This window comes from Gopherus flavomarginatus, chromosome 3 (genome assembly GCF_025201925.1).
Source record: "Gopherus flavomarginatus isolate rGopFla2 chromosome 3, rGopFla2.mat.asm, whole genome shotgun sequence".
Taxonomy (NCBI): domain Eukaryota; kingdom Metazoa; phylum Chordata; order Testudines; family Testudinidae; genus Gopherus; species Gopherus flavomarginatus.
In genome coordinates, this window is record NC_066619.1 from 273,700,187 (window position 1) to 273,720,787 (window position 20,601).

Genomic DNA, 20,601 nt, shown 5'->3' on the forward strand with positions numbered 1-20,601 from the left:
GCAGAGTGAGTGTCACTGAAAATCAGCAAGTGTGCCGCCTTTGGCACCCGTGCCATAGGTTGCCTACCCGTGGTCTAAACAAAGTTCTCAAACCAGCCTCCAGTGTGGATGTGGATCTCCAGTGTCTGCCTCCGGTATGTGTATCTTGGTCTCATCAGAGCCTTGGGCCTTCAGCAGATTCACAGCAGGGTCTTCACAAGGATGTTTAATTTCACGATAACTCATCCCATGTAGTTCTAATTCTTCCTGGGCAGAGAAGTGGGATATTAGGGGCTGTAAGGAACTGTCAGTTGATTTGGATTTAAACAACTAGAGTTTTTCTGAAGGAGAGAAAGGAAAACTGCAAGGATCCTCTCCTATAGCTTTCTTCAATTTCTTTTGTGCTGGGGTCCCTTGTGGAAGAGTCAGCACATCAAACCCCATAACTCTGTACATTCTGGGGGATGTACAGCTGTTTAGAGCCATCTGGTTGTGGTAGAACTGATCTTCTTTTCTGGCTCTAGGGCAGTCTGCCCTTTTCCCTCAGTCTTGACCCACTGGACTATCAAGGAACCCTGGCCACCCTCTTCTGGGGGCCTTCTCTTCCATGGGCATTTTCCCGCAACACAGAGCAGGCTGTGGAAGAGTTAATGTTGCCTCTGACAGAAAGACATGAGAAGTAGTAATTCTACTCTAATCAGCACTGTTAAGGTCTCAGCGGGAGTCTTGTGTCCAGTTCTTGGCACCAAACTTCGGGACAGATGTGAAAACATTGGAGAAAGTAGTGAGGAGAGCTACAAAAATAATTACAAGTCTAGAAAACATGACCTATCAGGAAAGATTGAAAACATTGGATTTGTTTAGTCTACACAAGAGACTATAAGGGGGGACATAACAGTCTTCAAGAATGTGAAAAAAGAGATTTAGGTGAGATATTAGGAAAAAACTTCCTAACAGTAAGCATAGTTAAGAACTGTAACAAATTACTTAGGGAGAACATCCGACGAAGTGGGCATGCACTCATGAAAGCTCATGCTCCAAAACGTCTGTTAGTCTATAAGGTGTCACAGGGCTCTTTGCTGCTTTTACAGATCCAGCCTAAAACGGCTACCCCTCTGATACTTAGGGAGAGTAGCATGAGTATGTGTTGCCATCTTGTGGCCTTGATATGAATGTTCTGTAGCATTAATAGAAAGATTTGAATTAATACATTCAATTTGAGCTATATTCTCTGCTGCCGGTATTGTATTCACTTCAGTGGATGTAGGCTTACAGAGATTTTGGTCTAATGCTCACATGTATATAGGTACATAAGGATATGCTGGAATTCTTTTAGATACTTGCTAACCAGACAATCTTGCTATATGAACAACCTCTTTTCATCATTTAAAAACATTCATATACTGAAATATGTATTTTTTAAAGGTTAGCTTTGATTTTCTTTTAACATTTCTGCTGCTCTGGAGTTTTATTTACTGGCTTATTCCTTTGTAGAGCTGAAATCTATATTCTCTGCATTTTGCAAGCTCGTTAAGAAAGCGCTAGGATTGCAATGTAATGTGCAGCTTTGGAGAGCAACAGAGTTTAGTAGCAGTGACTGTATGGGACTGATCCTCCACTGGTGTAAATCTGCATAGCCCAAGTAACTTCACTGATTTACACCAGTTGAGGATCTCTCTCTGTGTGTAAAGTAATGAATCTCCCCCTTGAGTTTAGTCTCTTCCATATGCCATGGTGACAGCTCTAAAATGACGGGAGAAACAGGACGCTGGAGCGAAGAGCCCAAAGCCCGACAGATTCCATTTCCTTATGAAAGGATAGCAGGTGCATTGATTCTGTCACTCTGTATAGGAAGCAGCTGTTACAGTGAGGAACAGAAACTGAAGAAAGCAGGGAGCTTTATGTACTGATCGGTATCGCCGTGATGCACTATAGCCTTGCTGACAGTCCAGCATCATCTGCTTCAACCCTGCTGATTGTAAATGTGTCGTCACTGCCAGACCCACTCGCTGAACCCATCTGAGGCACCAGATGCATGGGAGGAGGCAGGATAGATAAGGAGCTTGGAGAGCATATTCCAGTGTCTGTTGATACCAAGCCAAGTTGCTTGTAGACTTTGGAACTAGCTGTGCAGTTGATAGTGACTGTGTCTTCTGGAGACACTGCAGTCTGAGTCAGCACAGTGTCCCCAATGGAGTTTGCGTGGGGGAGGAGGGGATTAAAAATATGGATTCATAGACTATAAGGCCAGAACATACCATTGTGATCATCTAGTCTGAGCTGCAGCATAGTACAGGCCATAGCGCTTCCCTCAATTAATTCCTGTTTGAACTAGAGCGAGTTGTTTAGAAAAACATGCCAGCTTGATTAAGAAATTTCCAGTAATGGAGAATCCAACACAACCCTTGATAAGTTGTTCCAGTAGTTAATTTCACTCACTCTTAAATATTTGCACCTTATTCATAGTTGAAATTTGTCTACCTTCAACTTCCTGCTGCTGGATCTTGAGGTAAGAAATACCCAATTCAGCATATTTTTTGAAAAGGAAATTGCATATGTCTGATGTCTCATTTTAATTTAATGCACTTAGTTACAGAAAGTGTTTTATATACTGAATGTATGATTCTGCATTCTTATGTGGTAAGAAGTATTGTTGGTTTGATAAAAGAAATTAAGAACCTTTAATTCTTTCTATACAATTATTTTACTCCAGTGTATCCTGTTGTTACACTGAATCCAGAGCACGAAGAGCCAGGGAAGCTGAGTCTGAAAGATCATTATAAGATTCCTGGACTGACTGATCCTAAGCTCAGAAGCATAAAGCCTAGGAAATGAAACATTGATACGTACCCTGCAGACCCTAGAAATGTCACTCCGGTGGAAATATGCAAAATAGCTTCTCTGTGTAAATGGGTTCTATGAATGTTTCTTGTAGCAGAGAAGGAGCCAGGTACATCCCTCAGGCTGAGACTGCAGCTCGTATTGAGTGGAATGGAAGATGTGAACGTGAAGTGAGAGCAGGATTTGGTTCTTATAACCAATATGGGCCTGAACTGGTTTCCCAGAGTGCATGTCTGTATCTTCAACAACTTTTACCTTCTCCATTTTCACTCTGGGGGTGATTCTGCCACCATGGCTCAGATTAAGTTGTACCTTACTCTTCACAGGGAAGGTTCTACTCAACATGAGTAAAGCTTGCAGAAACTTGCACTGCATTTTCAATCCCATCACTACTCTGTGCCTCAGTTTATCCCATTTAAATCCGGCTTGACTGTTTCTTCCAAAAGAGATGCTGTAGTTCAAACAGGAATTAATTCAGGGAAGTTCTGAGGCCTCTATAGTACAGGAGGTCAGAATAGATTATTAAAATGCTCCCATCTGGCTTTATAATATATGAACACCCTGAGTCGCATAGGGGAGACAGCCATCACAGTAGCTATTACAATCTGTTAAGACTGAATGGATCTAAATGCGCAAACAATGGATCAGCCATCCTGGGGACATTCTCCTAGATAGGCCTTGCTAAGTGCTCATTCTGACAAGCCAAAGGTGGTCTGAGGCATCAAGAAACTTCACTCTTAGACCTTCAAACAAAAACCGTAATACTCTGTTGAGCAATATAGTAACTGGGCTCAGAGTGGGCCTCAAGTGAGGGACACTGTTCATTGGTGCTTCCTTGAAAGAGGCAGGGAGAAACAGGACAAGCGGGGGAGGGAGGAAACATCATCAGGACATGTGGGTAGTTATGACCAGGTTGGGTCTGAGAAGGATCTTTGTTTTCTAGAGACCTCTCTACACTTGAAAGATAATTTGGATGTGAATTTAAAGTACAATAGCTGTTCTTGAATTACTCCTTGTGTGGATGTTCTTATTCTGGAATAAGGGCTGGCCTTCACAGAGAGTTAGATGGACCTGTCTATGTTGCTCAGGGGTGTGAAAAACTCACACCCAGGAGAGATGTAGTTAAGCCGACCTATGCCCCACGGCAGACTGCACTAAGTTGACAGAAGAATTTGTCCATCAACTTAGCTAATGCCTCTTGAGGGGATGGATTTAACACTGCAGAGACAGAAAAACTCCTCCCATCGCTGTAATTTGTCTACACTTAAGTGCTATGCAGCTGTCCTCCTCTAGCATTTCTAGTACAGACACAGCCTAATAGTGCCTTGTTCCTGTTTAGCTGAATCCATTTTCAAAGTGGATTCAGCTAAGTAGGGGCAAAGCACACTTATTCCAGAATAAGATTGTCCACTCATGGGTTTATTCAAGAATAGTTATTAATAGTTAACAGCTATTCTGGAACGACTCCATGTATAGACAAGTGCTAAGAGAATATGAGTTAGTTCAGTTCTTGTTCTGTAATTTAAGAAGCTACCCTGTTTCATTTAGCTTGTTGTGAAGTGTGAAGTTAGATGAGACCGAACACACATGCTGTCTCTATGTTCTTTTAAAATCCTTGTTTCTCTGATACTTTGTTCCAACTGCTAAATAGAAACATTTTGTTTTAAGGAGGCAATTGGTCACTGTCACAGGCTCCCAAAGGAAAGGAACCAAACAAAAATGTAATTAAGGATTTAGAAAACTTGACTTATGAGGAAAGGCTTAAGAAAAAGACTGGGCAAGTTTAGTCTTGAGAAAAGAAGACTGGGAGGGGGACTGGTTAGCAATTTTCAACAATGTTAAGGGCTATTATAAAGAGTCCTGTGATCAGTTGTTTTCCAGGTCTTCTCAAGGCAGGATGAGAAGTAATGGGCTTAATGAACAGCATGGGAGATTTAGGTTAGATATTAAAAAAAACTTTCTAACTCTAAGGGTAGTTAAGCTCTGGAATAGGCTTCCAAGGGAGGTTGTGGAATCCCCATCATTGGAGGTTTTTAAGAAGATGTTGGACAAACACCTGACAGGAATGATCTAGGTTGACTTGGGCTTGACTCAATGCATGGGGCTGGACTTGACTTCTCAAGGTCCCTTCAAGACCTATGTTTCCATCATTCTATGGTTCTATGAAATGCATCCTCTCGAAACCCAGTTAGACCTTCGAGTGATAAGGGGCTGGTATATATGATACTTTGTGCTACTGCAGGCTGGGAGCTGTAGAAATGAGAAGATGAAATTAGACTGTGGTTTGTGGTTTCTGAAAAGGTGACCAAAATCTGGTACATAATCATCTGCTCTTGGATTAGGCAGGAAACCGCTGTTACACTGAGTAACAGAAATGGAACAAAGATTTTTGTATTAGTATGTATCACTGTGAGAGATGAGCTCTGACAATAATAATCTCCAGCATCATCCACCTCAACCCGGCTGATTGTAAAAGTGAAGTCTGTGCCAGACCCACTGCCACTGAACCGGTCTGGGATCCCAGAGGGGCGGGTGGAAGCGCTGTAAATAAGGAGCTTAGGAGCTTGTCCTGATTTCTGTTGGTACCAGGCCATGTAGCTGCCAACACTGGAACTGGCTTTGCAGTTGATGGTGACTCTGTCTCCAGGAGACACTGCCAGGGATTCTGGAGTTTGAGTCAGCACAAACTGCCCATTGGAATCTGTATGGGAGGAAAAACATTATAAGAAAAATAAGGAAAATCAAATTAAATGCGGTTAAAAGCAGGAGATCTGGAAATAGTTAGTGCCTAATTTTCAGTTGAACCACTTAGATATATTAAAGTCTGTGTCCACTGGACATCTCTCCTTGTGATCTCATGGGATGAAGAATTAATGTGATAAATAATCTCTCACCAAGATTAAATCTTGGTGAGAGATTATTTATCATCTTAATTTAATAGCTCCCCTGTTGTAGTTCTTACCCTGAATCCACAGCACTAGGAGCCAGATCAGATGAGTCTGTGAAATCATCCTTGTCCCTCTAGTCTGACAGTCACTGAGAATCTAAGGCCTACAGTCTAAGAAATGAAATGTTTATATCTGTCCAGCATTGCAAGGAAATGCTACTCATGCTGAAATATGCAAAGCAGCTGCTCTGTGTAAATGGGCATTCACTGTGCCCCAGCACAGAGAGTGTAGAGAGAATGGGCCATGTGCAGCCTCCGGTGTGAGAATGCAACTCCTATGGATGAAACCTGGTATTATTGCTCACATGTCAGCTAAGGCTTTTCTAATCATTATAAGCTTTAGATGAATATCCAGTGTTTGTGCCTGTATCACTGGGAAGTTAGAGCTAGAATCTCAGGGCTTGGCTACACTCGAAACTCCAAACCGCTGCCGTGGAAGTGCGAGTGTAGTCGCGGCACAAGCTCTGGGAGAAAGCTCTCCCAGCGCTGCAGGTACTCCACCTCCCCGAAGGGATTCGCTTACAGTGCTGGGAGCCGCGCTTCCAGCGCTGGGGCACTGTTTACACTGGCGCTTTACAGCGCTGTAACTTGCTGCGCTCAGGGGGGTGTTTTTTCACACCCCTGAGCGAGAAAGTTGCAGCGCTGTAAAGTGCCAGTGTAACCAAGGCCTGAGAAGTAGCACCTTATTTCAGAAGCAGTCGTATGGATTTCAGTGGCACTAGTGAAGTACTATTCAGCTCTGCAGTTACCGTTTTAAGATTAGAGTTTGGTCTGAACCAAAATCCCAGGTTCGAGCTGCTTCAGACTGTGGAAGTGTTTGGCTCTGCATCTGGAGCTGACTGTTACAACTGGCCCCTCTCTCTTTAAAGGACTGAACCAACCTACTTGAAATGTTAATAATTTTGGAAGCTACCACTTGCTCCAAGATGGTTCCCCAGCTTGAAGCCACAACAAGTAACGTTATGGTGGAAAGCAGTTGAACTGAACAACCAGCATCATCTGAAGACGTGTCATTTCTTCAAGGGAATGTTCAATTGTTGGTGGATGCTATCCAGAAGGACAACGCAAGCTACCTAAAGGACATGACTTGTAACTGGACCTTGTTTTTGTTCCCTCCACAAGTACTTCGGAGGAGCTGCACCCATTACATTTTGGGAGGACAATAGATGTAATATATTTGTAGGTATTGAGTAAAGTGTTGAATCTGTTTATGTGAATTGGCGGTTATTTGTGTTGAGTCTGTTATATTGGGGTTACCTTGTTTTGTTATATTGGGGTTACCAGAATGGTCAAAAGAGATTATGGTCATGTGAGTATCAAAACACTTTCCTGGAAGCAAAATAATTGGTCACATCTGTCAGTATGTTTACACACTTTAACCATCCTTGCCTATCAAGTTAGCATGCTATGCTCCCTCCCATGGAACTGGGGATATTAAATCGCACACCATGCCAGATGGCAGTGAAAGATCTGAAACATTTGTCTCTAGATCTCTCTCAGCAGCAGAATGTAACTGTGTACAGATAGTCAAGGAAGCTTTAAGTCTGATGTGGGGTTTGAAGAAATTCAAACAGTATCTATATAGGAGGAAATTCACTCTTTTCATAGCCTGCTAACCCCTAGTATCAATTGTTCATCTGCAGAAGGGAGTTTCTGTGACAGTGATTGCACATATGCTACAACAGGCTCTCATCTCAGCTGCTTATGTATGACATTGAATTCAAACGAAGAGAAGTACAGGCAAACGCCAGTGAGCTCTCCCACTTGCCCTTGCTGGTTGAAGGGCAACCTGTAATAGAGAGAGAATCTATTGACTTGGTCAACTTGTTTCAGACTGAGTGCTCCTCAGTAACTCGTAGTTAGATCAAGCAAGAAATCAAAAGGGCTCCCACACTCGCTCAGGTCTATGAAGCTACTCTGAAGGGCTGGAAATATACTGACAGCCTTAAGATGCACCCTTTTACACATGCAAAAGTGAAGTTACCATACATTAAGGATGTGTCATGTGGGAAATTTCTCTCATTATACATAGTATAATGCACAAGAGTCTCAGGAGTTCCAGGTAGGTCTCCTGCAGAAGTAAAAATGAAGGCATTTGCCAGAAGTTTTATGTGGTGGCCAGACCTTGACCAATGAATAGGGCAGTTTGCTAAGGAATGTTTGGGATGCCAACAGGTACAGCACATGTCTCAACCAGCACCATTACACTCCTGGGAATGGCCATCAGCTCCCTGGCCATGTCTACATGCTAATTTTGCAGGACCCTTTTGGGAAATGATGTATCTAGTAGTGATGCATACACATTCCAAATGGCCAGAAGATTTTTGCATGAAAACTACAACAGCTGCACAGACAGTGGAAAAACCTTGGAAGTTTGTTTGTAAGTGCTAGACTGCCAGAACAAGACGTGAGTGACAATGGTCCTCAGTTTAGTGCAGAAGAGTTTTGGTGGTTTAGTGAAGAAGAGTTTGATGGTTTGGGGTTCATATCACACAGCCACCAATGACTTGGCTGAAAGGTTTGTACAAACTTTTAAGCAAACACTGCAATCCAGGGTGTATGAGAAGGGGTCATTACAGCAGAAATTGGCATGCTTCTTGCTAGCATATTGAAATGCAGTGCCTGCCATGATAAACCAAACATCTGGAAGGCTGTGTATGGGCCAAAATCTCAGGTCACATTTGGACTGGGTTCATCTTCTGAGAATAACATTCATGAGAAGTTTGAGGTAGTTCTTTTATTCCACATTCTTTTCAATTGCTTGTGTTTTTATCAAACCTGTTTTTTCTCTTAACTGTAGTCAGCAGACCAGCATTTCAGAAGTTACTGTCACTAAATCGGGAATGTTTACAGATCAATAATAAACATTTCTAGAGCTCTTAAATTTTTATGTGGATCATTGTGACTTAAATTATCCAGTGCCTCCTTCATTTGATTCTTACCTTGGATCCAGAGCACTAACAGCCAGATAAGCTGAACCTGAGAGATCATCTTGCTACGTCTGACTGGCCCAGTGCTGATCAACAAACTGTAATCAATTAAATGGAACATTTATAAGGGCTCAGAGCTGCAGAGCAGTGTTACTTGGGTGTGAGATATGCAAACTTAGTTCAGAGATGGAAATTTCCATGTGAGCTAAAAACATGCAGAAAAAGAGAAGTAAAAGGGGCCATGGATGAAATTGGCAAGTTCAACCTTATGGACCCTGGGGCAGCATCCTCAGTTTGTGTTCAAATGGCAGTTCTGGTGATAGTGAAGATGGCGGCCAGAGGTACCTATCTTGTTCAAAATCCTATTTTGTTGAACAAATCCATATTCGGTTGCAGTTCCTGTTCCTCACGTTGTGTGTTTCTGGGAAAAAGTTCTAGCCTTCCCATTGGTTCTTTTGGTCAGGTGCCCACTCCCTTTCCTTTACCCGGGATGGGGGCTTTGTTAACCCTTTACAGGTAAAGCAAGCAGAAAACAGTCATTAAGAGGGACTTCATAGCTAACTGGTTGGCTGGGTGTCCATAAAAGAGAGCAACTCCCTCCTCCTCATTTATCACAGTATATTTTAATGCAGTACCCAGTGTGTGTGTCTGAATCACTGGTAACTTTCATCTAGAATCTGAGAAGCTTCCTTTGTGGAGTACCTTACTTTACAAGTATTTCTACTGATATCAGTGGGACTGCTTGAGGGCTGAGATACTACTTAGTATGAGTACCATTATCTGTCCCTTCTGGGGGACACACATCTCTGGGTTGTCACTGCAGCCCTTTTACCTCTCTGGTCTTCCTCTCAGGAAACTTGCCTGTGAATATTGGGTGATCCTGGTCACTTTTCCTAACTCTGTTTCTAGGGCCCTTGCAGATCCCTTCAGGGTCTCCAACTTATGGATCTGAAAAACCACTAAACTTCTATTTAACCAGAATAAACATTATAACAACATAACAGTAGCTTTCAAGAACCCTGCTATGTCCTACTCTAATGGGAAAATATAATTGTATAAGAGCCGAGCAGTGCTGCCCTTCCTGACAACTGTCTAGCTGTCCACCACCCTCTGTCACCCTTCTCCCTCTTGACCCTTCCAATTCACCCCCTGCAAAGATCCAAGTGGGCAGTCTGGGTGGAGGTTCCATCCAGGAGTCCAATCCCCTGTGTCTCTGTGCACCTAATGGCATATGTTCCTCTTGATCTTCATCCCACAACATACACCATCATACAACTCCACTTAGCATCTCTTGTCCTTTAACAGCATCTTATACTATATCATTTCATATTAGCATAGTCTCTTCTTCACAGTGAGTTAGGCTTTGTCTATATTAATGTTTTGCTGGCATAGCTATACCAGTTGAAATATACTGGCAAATGGTCCTCGTGTAGTTGCAGCTTCTACCAGCATAAAACTGCTTCTGCCAGCACAGCTTACACCAGTTCCCCTAGAGATGTAATCTATACCAGCAGAAGCACTTTATGCCTCCATATCTGCATCTACACTAGTTCTTACAGCAACATAGCTATGTTGGTCAAAAATCACAGCCATGCTGGCAAAGCTGTGCTGGTGAGAAGTATTAAGTGTTGCTCAGGCCAACGGATGATAGAACTTTGCCCTGCATTTGCAAAGTTTAGATTAGAGTTGGACCTGAACGAAAATCCCAGATACAAAGAACTCCAAACAATGGACAAGTTTGTCTGTGCATCTATAAGTGACTTTCATGATTGGTCACTCACCTTATCAAGGTCCTAAACAAAGTTCTTAAACCAACCTCCAGTGTGGACATGGATCTCCTGTCTCTGTCTCCAGTATGTGTATTTTGGTCTCATCAGAGCCTTGGGCCTTCAGCAGATTCACAGCAGGGTCTTCACAAGGATGTTTATTTCATAGTAACTCATCCCATGTAGTTCTAATTCTTCCTGGGCAGAGAAGTGGGATATTAGGGGCTGTAAGGAATTGTGAGTTGGTGTTTCCTTGAAAGAGTTGTTGACAAACAGGACAAGTGGGGGAGAGGGGAAATATCATCAGGATCTGCTGGTAATTGCGAACAGGATGGGTCACTGGAGGGTCTTTGTTTTCTAGGGACCTGTCTACACTTGAAATATAATTTGAATGACTGTATGGTGTGAATTTAAAGTACAATAGCTATTCTTGAATAGCATGTGTGGATATTTTTATTCTGGAATAAGGGTTGACCTTCACTAGAAAGTTAGGTAGACCTGTCTATGTTGCTAAAGGGTATGAGAGACGTTCTTAAGCTAACATAAGCCCCAGAGCAGACTGCACTAAGTTAATGAAAGAATTCTTCTCTTGACCTAGCTACTGCCTCTTGGAGAGGTAGATTTACTCCAAAAATGGAAAAACTCCTTCTGTCCCTGTAACATATTTACACTTAAGTGTTATGCAGCTCCCCTACTCCAGGATTTCTAGTGTAGACATAACCTAAGAGCACCTTGTTTCTGTTTTGCTTAATCCACTTTCAAAGGGGATTCAGCTGAACAGGAGCAAAGCACACTTATTCCAGAATAAGATTGTTCACTCATGTAGTTATTCAGGAATAGCTACTCTGATTTAATAGTTATTCAAGAATAGTTATTAATAGTTAATAGCTATTCTGGAATAACTCCATGTGTGGACAAGCACTAAGGGAATACGAGTTGATTCAGTTCTTCTTCTGTAATGTAAGAAGCTAACCTGTTTGATTTATCTTGTTGTGAAATGTAAGATTAGATTAGTCCAAAAGCACATGCTGTCTCTTTGTTCTTTTAAAATCCTTGTTTCTCTGATACTTTGTTCCACCTGCTAAATACAAATCCTTTGTTTTAAGGAAGCTATTGGTCACTATCACTGATCACAGGCTCACAAAGGTTCCCCTAAAATGGCTGCACAAGCTTTCTGGTGTAGACATGGCGTTAGTCTTTGTATGGGCTGCAAGGAAAGAAAGCAGCCAATCTGGTGTTTCTGCTCATGCAAGTAGCTGCTGGATGCTTTTACCAGTGGTCACCATTTGTCAGCTGACGTATGGCTTGTATTGTAATGATAGTGGGAGCTAGGACCCTGCCTACAGGAAGGAGTGCGTAGACTTGAGTGGACAAAGAGAAGCTGCTGAGTTTATTGTAATAAATGAGCCTGTACATTCCAGCAGGCTGGGAGCTGTAGAAATGAGAAGATGAAATTACACTGTAGTTTGTGGGTTCTCAAAAGTTGCCCAAAATTTGGGACATGCTTGCCTGCTTTGGGAGTGGATAGGAAACAGCTGTTAAATCAAGTAACAGAAATGGAACAAAGGTTTTTGTGCTGGTCTGTATCACTGTGAGAGGGAAGCTCTGTCTCTGCATACAATAGTGATCTCAAGCATCATCCACCTCAACCCGGCTAATTGTAAAAGTGAAGTCGGAGCCAGACCCACTGCCACTGAACCGATCTGGGATTCCAGAGGGACGGGTGGAAGCATTGTGGATAAGGAGCTTAGGAGCTTGTCCTGATTTCTGTTGGTACCAGGCCACATTGCTATAAACTCTGGCACTGGCTTTGCAGCGGATAGTGGCTGTGTCTCCAGGAGACACTGCCAGGGATTCTGGAGTCTGAGTCATCACAATCTGCCCATTGGAATCTGGCAGAGAGGAAAAATATTACAAGAAAAATTAGGAGAATCAAATTAAATGCTATTAAAAAAAGGAAAACTGTAAATATTTATTGACTAGATTTCAGTTGAACAAGTTAATTACCTTAAAGTCTATATCCACTGGAAATGTCTCCTTGTGGTCTCATGGGATGAAGAATTAATGTTGATTTGATGAAGAGCTCTATTATAATTAAATCATGGTGAGAGATTATTATCTTAATCTAATAGCTCTCCTGGCAGTGTTCTTTCCCTGAATCCAGAGCACTAGGAGCCAGATCAGATGAGTCTGTGAAATCATCCTGATTCGTCAAGTCTGACGGACACTGAGAATCTGAGGCATAAAGTCTGAAAAATAAAACTTTTATATCTGCCCGGCATTGCAAGGAGATGCCACTCAGGCAGAAATATGCAAAACAGCTGCTCTGTGTAAATGTGCATTCCCTTTGGCCCAGTGCAGAGGATTTGGAGAGAGAGCACCATGTACAGCCTCTGGTCTGAGAATGGAGTGTCTATGGATGAAACAGGGTATTATTGCTCACATGTCAGCTAGGGCTTTGATAATCATTATAAGCTGTAGGTGAACATCCAGTGTTTGTGTCTGTATCGTTGATAACTTGCAGCCAGATTCTGAGAAGTGCCTCACTTCAGAAGCAATTGTACTGATTTCCCTGGGACTGCTTGTGAGGAAGGTACTATTCAGCTCTGCAGTTACCGCCTTTAGATTAGACTTGAGCCTGAGCCAAAATCCCAGGTTTACACAATTCCAAACTGTGGAAGAGTTTGGCTGTGCACCTGGAGCTAGGGTGACCAGACGTCCCGATAAAATTAGCACCGTCCTGATATTTTGGTGTCGGTCCTGTGTCCCGATATCTGCCGGCAGCACTGTGGTTTTTTTTGCTCAGCTGGGGCAGAACTCGACTTTTTTATTTATTTATTTACTTTTTTGCTCTGCTGGTGGGCACCCACCCCCCTATGTGTCCTGATATTTTCTTCCCCTCATCTGGTCTCCCTATCTGGAGCTGACAGTCACGCCTGGCCCCTCTTTCTTTAAAGGACTAAACCAAAGTCCTGAATCCAACCTCCTTGAAATGTTAATAAATGTGGCTATCAGTCTGTCTCTAATACATGCAACTTTGACCCATCTGTAGCTTGGATCCTGCAGCACATTCATGGACAGGCCATCAGGGTTCTGGGTGTTCATACCTAGAGTCACCTGGAATAGCCATGAGCAGAGAATTGAGATAAGAAAGGTTTTACGTTTGAATGAGATTTAAGAAATAAAGACCTTGCTGAAAAATGCCATTGTCTGTAACAGCAACTGGGTTCATTTAGGAAGTTTGTGTGAAGTTTGTGCTGGTGCTAGGTGGTGGATTGACTGCTTTGGGAATAGAAAACCTGGGACCTGACCATCTCCTTCCACGGGGAGTGAAAGTAAACTGTGCATGGACCCTCTCAAAGAGCTTTCTCCAATCCATTCTGTTGCCGGGGCTCCTTGTGCAAGAAGCAGCACTTCTGTCCCTAGACACTGCACAGCCTGGGCGATGCACAGGAGGTCAGGGCCATCGGTGTGGAGGGAACTATGCTTTTGTACTGGTTCTAGGCCTTTCTGCCACAGCCCGAAGCCATTGTGACCATGCTGACAAGGTTTCCCCTGGCTGGCCTTACCTGGGGTCCTCCACCACTCCCAAAGGGCACACATGGGTAGCTGTGGAAGAATTAATGCTCACTCAGGTTACATTAAGTCTCTGAAGTTTTTTGGGGAGGTTGGTCAAGTTACTTCACCTCTGCCTCAGTTTCCCCCATCTGTAATTATAGTGAGTCTCCCTGTAGAACACTTTGAGATCAGTGCACAAAGACCAGCAGAGAAATGCTAAGTACTATTATTTCATAGCACAAGACTGTTCCATAGACGTTTTCTGCTGTGGTCTTGGTGGTGCTGGGAAACGAACTCATTAGCCACAAGAGCTGGCTGGTGTGTGTGTTTCTTCCCCTCTACATATGTTAGCAAGTTAATAGAGCTCACAGAAACTAACCAATGGGCTCCTGCTGGAGAATTTTTTATGGAATGTTGAGCTGACTGTTTTCCTCAAAGGAACCAGAGTAAATGGATTTTCTTCCAGTTTATACCGGCTTAACTCAGAGAAGAATCTGACCCTTAGTTGTGTTTTTTTTTAAATTCACTAACAGCCAAAAGGTTCTGAATTTAATACACTCCACTTCTCTCTCTCTCTCGTGTTGTCATCTTGTCAGCTGATTGGAGCAGACAAGCAAATGAATAGTGTTGTAATTCAACGAAGCAGTATATAGAAAAGACAAGAATAGTATGTGAGGGATTTAAGCCTATTTACCAAGTGTGGTGTGGTAGACACTAGTGTCAGATTTTGCTGTAACCCCCAGGAAAACCCTTCCCTGTTGCGTGTTCTGACTTTATCTAAACCGTCAAATGTTCCTTACTGTTACGTAAGAATGAAAGAAGAATGTTTTCATCCTGTGCTAGCAGTGGTTAGACCATATACCCCCTGGGCAGAAAATGACTGTGAAGATTAAGTCAAAAGAGAGCAGTAGAGTGGTCCCTGAAGTCTGACCCAAGCACTGTCCCCATATGCAGAACAGCAGGTGCACAAACAGTCTGAGTCTGTATGTGAAGCAGCTGATTCACAGAGCAAAGCAAATGGAATAGGACAGTACTAAACTGTCATACAGATTTGTACACAGTTTGATGGCCCCAGAGAGCCCGCAAGCAAAATGCTTCAAGAGAGTATGAATTGCCCAAAGGCCCTAGGTATCCAAAGCACTGTTTATAGCAGAGAGGTTCAGATTTCATAAGTGGAATCAGCTTGAACGTGAATCTATTTCCTCCTTGGCAACAGGGTTAAAAAAGATTGTCATAACACTGTGCTTTTAAGGATGAGCTTAATGGGGCCCTAAGAGAAAATTGTGAGGCGACTGCTTAAGGAAAGCATACAGAAGAGACTTCTAATTGAGGCATATCTGAGTTTTAAAGGCACAGTAGAAATTGAACTAGCAATGGAAAGTGTGGCATGGGAGCTAAAATGGAAGTAGGAAGGCATACACTATCTGTAACCCCAGGCAAGAGCTGGTCTACTCAGCAGACAGACCCATGTTATGTGTGTGGAAAAGTGTTCCACACTCCCCGTGACTGCTGATTTAAACATGCTTGGCACTAATAAAAAAGGGCATATCCACGGAGTTTGGCCTGCTGAGAGAAATAAGAAAGAGTATAGGGTATAGATAAAGGAATATCAGTGTATACTCTGTGGACAGAGGCAGTAGTGACACACAGTGCGAGAGTGGGGTAGCCAGCCTGGATATGTATAGCGTGAGGAGAAATGGCAAGTCAGTGATCTCGTTGACCCTTCAGGTGACGGGAAAAACGCTCACTATGGAATTGGATACAGGCCCCTGTCTCACACTCAGGAAATTTTGAAAAATACCATATTGAGGGAGACACTGATGTTGCTAAAAACATATACAAGAGCATAGATAGTGCCAATTGGAGTGATGCAAGTGAAGTGGAGTATAACAATAAGCAATGTTTTTTTTAGAGTTATATGTCATTGAAAAGGGGGGACTGGCCCTGTGGGGGCTGTGAATCATAGAATATCAGGGTTGGAAGGGACCTCAGGAGGTCATCTAGTCCAAGCCCCTGCTCAAAGCAGGACCAATCCCCAACTAAATCATCCCAGAGAGGGCTTTGTCAAACCTGACCTTTAAAACCTCTAAGGATGGAGATTCCACCACCTCCCTAGGTAACCCATTCCAGTGTTTCACCACCCTCCTAGTGAAAAAGTTTTCCCTAACATCCAGCCGAAACCTCCCCCACTGCAACTTGAGACCTAGATCTTTCAGCTAGTTGAAAGCAGCTATCAAATCCTCCCTCTTTCTTCTCTTCTGTAGACTAAACAATCCCAGTTCCCTCAGCCTCTCCTCATAAGTCACGTGCTCCAGCCCCCTAATCATTTTTGTTGCTCTCTGCTGGACTCTTTCCAATTTTTCCACATCCTTCTTGTAGTGTGGGGCCCAAAACTGGACACAGTACTCCAGATGAGGCCTCACCAATGTCAAATAGAGGAGAATGATCACATTCTTTGATCTGCTGGCAGTGCCCCTACTTATACAGCCCAAGATGCCGTTAGCCTTCTTGGCAACAGGGGCACACTGTTGACTCACATCCAGCTTCTCATCCACTGTAACTCCTAGGTCCTTTTCTGCAGAACTGCTGTCTAGCCATTCGGTCCCTAGTCTGTAGCAGTGCATGGGATTCTTCCATCCTAAGTGCAGGACTCTGCACTTGTCCTTGTTGTACCTCATCAGATTTCTTTTGGCCCAGTCCTCTAATTTGTCTAGGTCCTTCTGTATCCTATCCCTACCCTCCTGCGTATTTACCACGCCTCCCAGTTTAGTGTCATCTGCAAACTTGTTTACACGAATGTTTACGTAAGGTTCTCCTGGATTGGGAATCTATTAAGATGCTGCAAAAGCAGCCTGGAGCAAGTTGGGAGGTTGTATCATTCCAACTGTAAACAAAAAAGAAGAAGAAAGACGTGGTGCAGTAAGAGTATGTGGAGATTTTAAGGTCAGCATAATCCTGAACCGAATGTTGAAAAATACTGCCTGCCTCAAATTGAAGACATTTTTGCTACGCTCCAGGTGGACAATGATGCAGCAAAATTGATTAGTCACAGATGTACCTACAGTTGGAATTTCAGAAACAGTCTAAGGCATACCTCAAGATCAACGAACAAACGAGTCTTTACTGGTACGACAGGCTAGTGTTTCGTGTTTCTCCAGCTCTTGCTACATTACAGTAGACCAAGTTTTGTAAGATATTCCAGGAATGGTGGTGTTTGGCTGATGATATTGTGACCGGTGGAATTGATGCAGAACATCTGGAAACCCTGAAAAGGGTATTAAAAAATATAGAAGGATATGATGTCACGTATCAGAGGGGTAGCTGTTTTAATCTGGATCTGTAAAAGCAGCAAAGAGTCCTGTGGCACCTTATAGACTAACAGACATATTGGAGCATGAGCTTTTGTGGGTGAATACCCACTTCGTCAGATGCATGCATTTAGTTCAGAAGAGTTTTGGTGGTTCATGAAGAAAAATGATATTAGGCATATCACCTCAGCCCCATATCACCCAGTCACCAATGGCTTGGCTGAAAGGTTTGTGCAAATTTTTAAGCAAACACTGCTATCCAGGGCACATGAGAAGGGGTCATTACAGCAGAAACTGGTGTGCTTCTTGCTAGCATATTGAAATTAAGTGAATGCCATGATAAACCAAACATCTGGAATGCGGGATATGGGCAGAATCTCAGGTCAAACTTGCACTTATTGAAGCCAGACCTATAGCTACAAGTCCAAAATCATCTAATAAGTCAAGCTAAGGCGTCAGGGATCAGTGAACCTTGTCAGCTACAAGTGGGTTAAACAGTATTTGTACATTTATTGGGGACCCAGTACCTGGGGTCTGGCAAATGGTAGTGGACCAATGAGTCCTTTGTCTTATACAGTACAAATGTCACCCAATATGTTTTGGTGCCACCACATCAATCAATTGCGTGATTCAACGGTGATTCCGTGCCTAACAAAAAAAGAAGCAAAATTAGGGAAGCTGCCACTTCTTCCAACATTGGTGCTCCTGCTTGAAGCCACAACAGTTAATGTTATGCTGGAAAGCAGCTGGGGTGAACACCCAGCATCATCTCAGGGAACATATGCATATGTTCTTTCAGACGTACCAAACTCTTCCCCAGAAACATGTCAAGTGCCCTCATCTAAAGGAGAAAATATGGTTCTGTACTTTTTCCCCATCTGAGCCCATTTGTGAACCTGCCGACTGCCCAAATGCTCCCTCCAGGGCCCCATATTGCTGCCAACTTTCCTCTATCAAATGAAGGATGGACACAGTCAATAGCTCCTGTCCGTGTTATTCCAAGTGGGTCTCTAGAGAGTAGCAGGAGTTGTTCCTTCATTCCAGAAGGTGAGCTTGATGCCCCTTCGACCCTTGTACATTCTGCTAGCTCTGGAGTTCTGGACTTCGGTTCAGGATCTCCATACGGTGGCACTGCCAGTAAAGCACTGGGAGGGCTGTGTCTGTTTTACTCCTGAAATGCTCCAACTGGGGAGCAGAAAGTAAGAATTATTTTGGTGAATTGGGGATCAAAGCCAATTATGCAGGAAAAAATGCTCCCAGTTAGCAGAAAAAAATCCCCCAAATGCCTCCAAAAACCCCAAACCTTCTTTACCAGGCAAAAAAAAGCCTCTGGCAGCAAAATTTAATGACAGGACTGTATAGTCAACTGTCTTTGTGTCTCCAAGTGATGCTGTTACACACAGTCCTCCAAGAATTTTCTTAATGTGTGAGCAGATGTTCCCTCTTGGGAAGACTTGCTGGGTTATTGTTCGTTTGGGTTATGCAGGGCTCTGAGGAAAGGGAGCTGTGTGAGCAGCAGCAGGAGAGGTTGCTCTCTGTCTTACTCTCTGATTAAATTCTTGAGGCAGATTTGCTCCCTGGGACATATGCATTGCTGCTGGGATGAGATTCCTGATAGAGGTTTCCCTGCATGCTGTTTTTAATCACCTGTGTTTCAGGACTGGTGTATGTGAATAAATAAAACAAGTTTAGCTTAGTATTGTTAAACTTGACATCACTAATTTTTCTTATGCTGAGTAGCTGACTTGAAAGGACCAGACATCTGCTCAGCAGAGACTCAGCACTAGTGTCAGCAGTGGGGCACTGGTGTGGGAAAGAGACAACAGTATTATAGAAAAATCAGCAGTGGGAGCAGGGGACTCGGCCTGGTGTTGTAAGGCTGCCAAAATGCTGTCTGAAATCTAGTGTAGCAATTATGTATCGGAAGCAGCTGTTAGAATGAAAGTGACAGGATGGGGAGGTTTTTGTATTGGTCTGTATCACTGTGAGAGGGTAGCTGCGATACTGCTGACAGTAGTAATCTCCAGCATCTTCAGCTTCAACTCTGCTGATTGTGAGGGTGTAATCAGTGCCAGAGCCACTGCCACTGAACCGATCTGGGATCCCAGAGCCACGGTTGGAAGCATCATAGATAAGGCGCTTTGGAGCTTGTCCTGATTTCTGTTGGTACCAGGCTAGTAAGTGATAGCTACCACTGGTGAGACTTGAACTGGCTTTGCAGTGGATAGTGACTGTGTCTCCAGGAGACACTGCCAGGGATTCTGGAGTCTGAGTCAGCACAATCTGTCCACTGGAGTCTGAATTAACAAACAGAATATAAATTAGTATGTGCATGCATAGTGTCTCTCTACATAGTGTTTCTATCTCTCTGTGTAGTCTGTACATTTGGCGTATCTCTCAGCAGTGTAGATAATTCAAATACACAATATTTTGTCGTGATAAATATTCCCAGGTGCCTCTTTCCATACTTCTGATAGGTCATCTTCTGAGAATAAAATTCATAAGAAGTATGAGGTGCTTCTTTTATTCCACATTGTTTTCAATTACTTGTATTTTTCTCAAACCTGTTTTTTTTCTTAATTATAGTTAGGAGATAAGGATTTCAGAAGTTACTGTCACTAAGTGAGGAATGTTTATAGATCAATAATAAGCATTTCTAGAGTTCTTAAATGTTTCTGTGCATCATTGTGACTTGAATTATCCAGTGTCCCCTTCATTAGATTCTTACCTTGGATCCAGAGCACTAACAGCCAGATAAGCTGAACCTGAGAGATCATCTTGCTACGTCTGACTGGCCCAGTGCTGATCAACAAACTGTAACCAATGAAATGGAACATTTATAAGGGCTCAGAGCTGCAGAGCAGTGTTACTTGGGTGTGAGATATGCAAACTTAGTTCCGAGATGGAAATTTCCATGTGAGCTAAAAACATGCAGAAAAAGAGAAGTAAAAGGGGCCATGGATGAAATTGGCAAGTTCAACCTTATGGACCCTGGGGCAGCATCCTCAGTTTGTGTTCAAATGGCAGTTCTGATGATAGTGGTGGCAGCCAGAGGTACCTATCTTGCTCAAGACCCTCTTCTCTTGAACAAATCCATATTCGGTTGCAGTTCCTGTTCCTCATTTTGTGTTGAAATGGCATTTGTCAGGGTGGAATGGGAATCAATGCTCTCAGCTCATCAGTGTTGCTCAGCTGCTTGTTAAAATTTAAATGGTTCTTCTGGGAATCTCCTCAAAAAGAAAATATCAGTGGTGTGATCTGCCTGCATCAGG

General features: G+C 43.1%; 1 long non-coding RNA gene and 1 gene segment (V, D, J or C); one reads left to right on the top strand and one right to left on the bottom strand.

Moving 5' to 3' along the window:
* The first annotated feature begins 2,038 nt into the window (after window positions 1-2,038).
* On the top strand, window positions 2,039-6,984 carry LOC127046467 (uncharacterized). Its single transcript, XR_007773101.1, has 2 exons — window positions 2,039-2,488; window positions 6,637-6,984. It is a non-coding gene; the product is annotated as an uncharacterized LOC127046467 (long non-coding RNA).
* A 5,108-nt stretch (window positions 6,985-12,092) lies between these two features.
* LOC127047409 (immunoglobulin kappa variable 4-1-like) lies at window positions 12,093-20,119 on the bottom strand. The segment is given in 4 exon segments: window positions 12,093-12,355; window positions 13,493-13,580; window positions 19,313-19,626; window positions 20,058-20,119. Coding segments are annotated over 4 exon segments (714 nt in total).
* Between the last annotated feature and the right edge of the window lie 482 nt (window positions 20,120-20,601).